The following is a 1,683-nucleotide window of genomic DNA, read 5'->3' as shown; positions in this document are numbered from 1 at the left end:
CTAGCACTTGATTTACACAGAATTTGATCTTCAACGTACCCTGATATGGGAGACTTAGTCTAATTCGGTTGATATATCTACTGACGGTCCTTGTATTGGATATTTCGAGCAACGCATGTCGGAGTCAATCTCCGGATAGTCATAGTATGCTGCATTGAGGGAATGATGCAAATAATGTTAGCTCCTACACGTGTGTACCCTAACGTAGGCTTAATAATTCATACGCAAATAAAGACAAGTTAAGAAAATATAGTTCACCAGAAGGTGGACGATTCTGGTTCATCATCCCAATCTGCGTGGCATGAATCCAGGCGAACTGAATTTTTGTCCGTTGGAGCAGTAATGTTGCACTTGGTAAAAGGACTTGTGATTCCCATGTTCACTGCTCCTTGATCATTTAACTGAAAAATGGAAACATCATAACAACATTAGACGCGAAATTATATATCTATGATAGACAATAATTATACACACGAAATATATATCCATGGAATCATAAGAGTTTCAATCCTCCACATTAATTACAAATTCAAGAAATCTTATCCATTGCTATGCTAGCAATTCACAGTGTATGGCCCATATTGCGACTTAATACAAAGCGAAATATGTGGTCGATAAGTTCACATTAATAAGAGAATAAATATTGTACACTTCCATTTAAAATACATTTTTATATTAGGTACCATCTCAGCTGGGAAAAACTCTTTTCGAGCTTTGAATGTTAACTGTAAAAAAATTACAAATCATAAGATATTAACTATGAAATGGCGCACCAAAAAAATATGGGTTAGATTTTAAAATCATGAATTATGAAATAATTCTCATGTTAGTTATGAAAGTTATGAAAGACAGTTAATACATTTTTTCAAATGTCATTGCTAATAGAATAATTATTTTCTACCATAGAGAGGCCGCCACTTTGTTCATGTCCCATTAGTATGCAAAAGTTGGGAAGCCCTGGGTAGTTTATTTTGTGAGCCGGAAGGTAATGGGTTTTTTTGAAACATGACTCCTTGAAGTTTATTCCTATAAATTCCTATGCTTTAATACATATATAGTTCATATACAATGTAAACATAATCTATGTTTTTGTAATTTCACCAGGGGTTGATGACTAGTGCCCTTAACAAGAATGTTTGTAATCAAGTATGTGCACCTTGTTTTGTAATTCCGTATTCTCTTGATGAACGATGTTTAATTTCCTATGTAGCTCTATATTTTCCTGACGCATGAGGCTTTCCTGCAGTTGAAAGTTTATGAAATAACATAAAACGAACACCAAACTGTAATATGCTGGTATGCAGTACAATCATAATAATTGACAGACTAGGCACTAACATTCATGTTTAACTCTTGCATTTCATCGCCAATAAATTTGTCCTGGAATAACGATTAATATAGTTAGTGACACTTTAGATGCATGAACCCAGAAGATGAGAACGACAAATATGTATTACCTTAGTTAGTCGAATGTTATACAAGCTCGTTTCTAGATGATTTTGTAAATGCTTCAAGTCTTCAAAAGATAAACCAGATAGATGTTGTCCTAGCAACTGCCTGCAGTGGCTTAGTAAGGTACATATATATATATATATATCATAATCTAATTACAGGATTTTACTTTATCTTTTACAAGTTGTTCAATATGGGTACCAAGTGTAACTTTTGCCAATCATGATGAAA

The 1,683-nt window shown here is 33.7% G+C and overlaps 1 protein-coding gene across 1 annotated transcript in view; it reads right to left on the bottom strand.

Annotated features, from left to right (window-relative positions):
* Positions 1 to 254: 254 nt before the first annotated feature.
* LOC123158712 (MADS-box transcription factor 23-like) overlaps positions 255 to 1,683 on the bottom strand; it is a 6,673-nt gene continuing 5,244 nt past the window's right edge. Inside the window, exons 4-7 of the mRNA XM_044576602.1 lie at positions 1,458 to 1,557; positions 1,339 to 1,380; positions 1,157 to 1,240; positions 255 to 401 (exon numbers count right to left, since the gene is read on the bottom strand). Of these exons, the coding sequence (XP_044432537.1) occupies positions 255 to 401; positions 1,157 to 1,240; positions 1,339 to 1,380; positions 1,458 to 1,557 (373 nt within the window). The remainder of the gene's footprint in view (positions 402 to 1,156; positions 1,241 to 1,338; positions 1,381 to 1,457; positions 1,558 to 1,683) is intronic.

This window comes from Triticum aestivum, chromosome 7B (genome assembly GCF_018294505.1).
Source record: "Triticum aestivum cultivar Chinese Spring chromosome 7B, IWGSC CS RefSeq v2.1, whole genome shotgun sequence".
Lineage (NCBI taxonomy): Eukaryota > Viridiplantae > Streptophyta > Magnoliopsida > Poales > Poaceae > Triticum > Triticum aestivum.
Note: the sequence above shows the minus strand (reverse complement) of the source record. Positions and strands in the feature narration are given on the sequence as shown.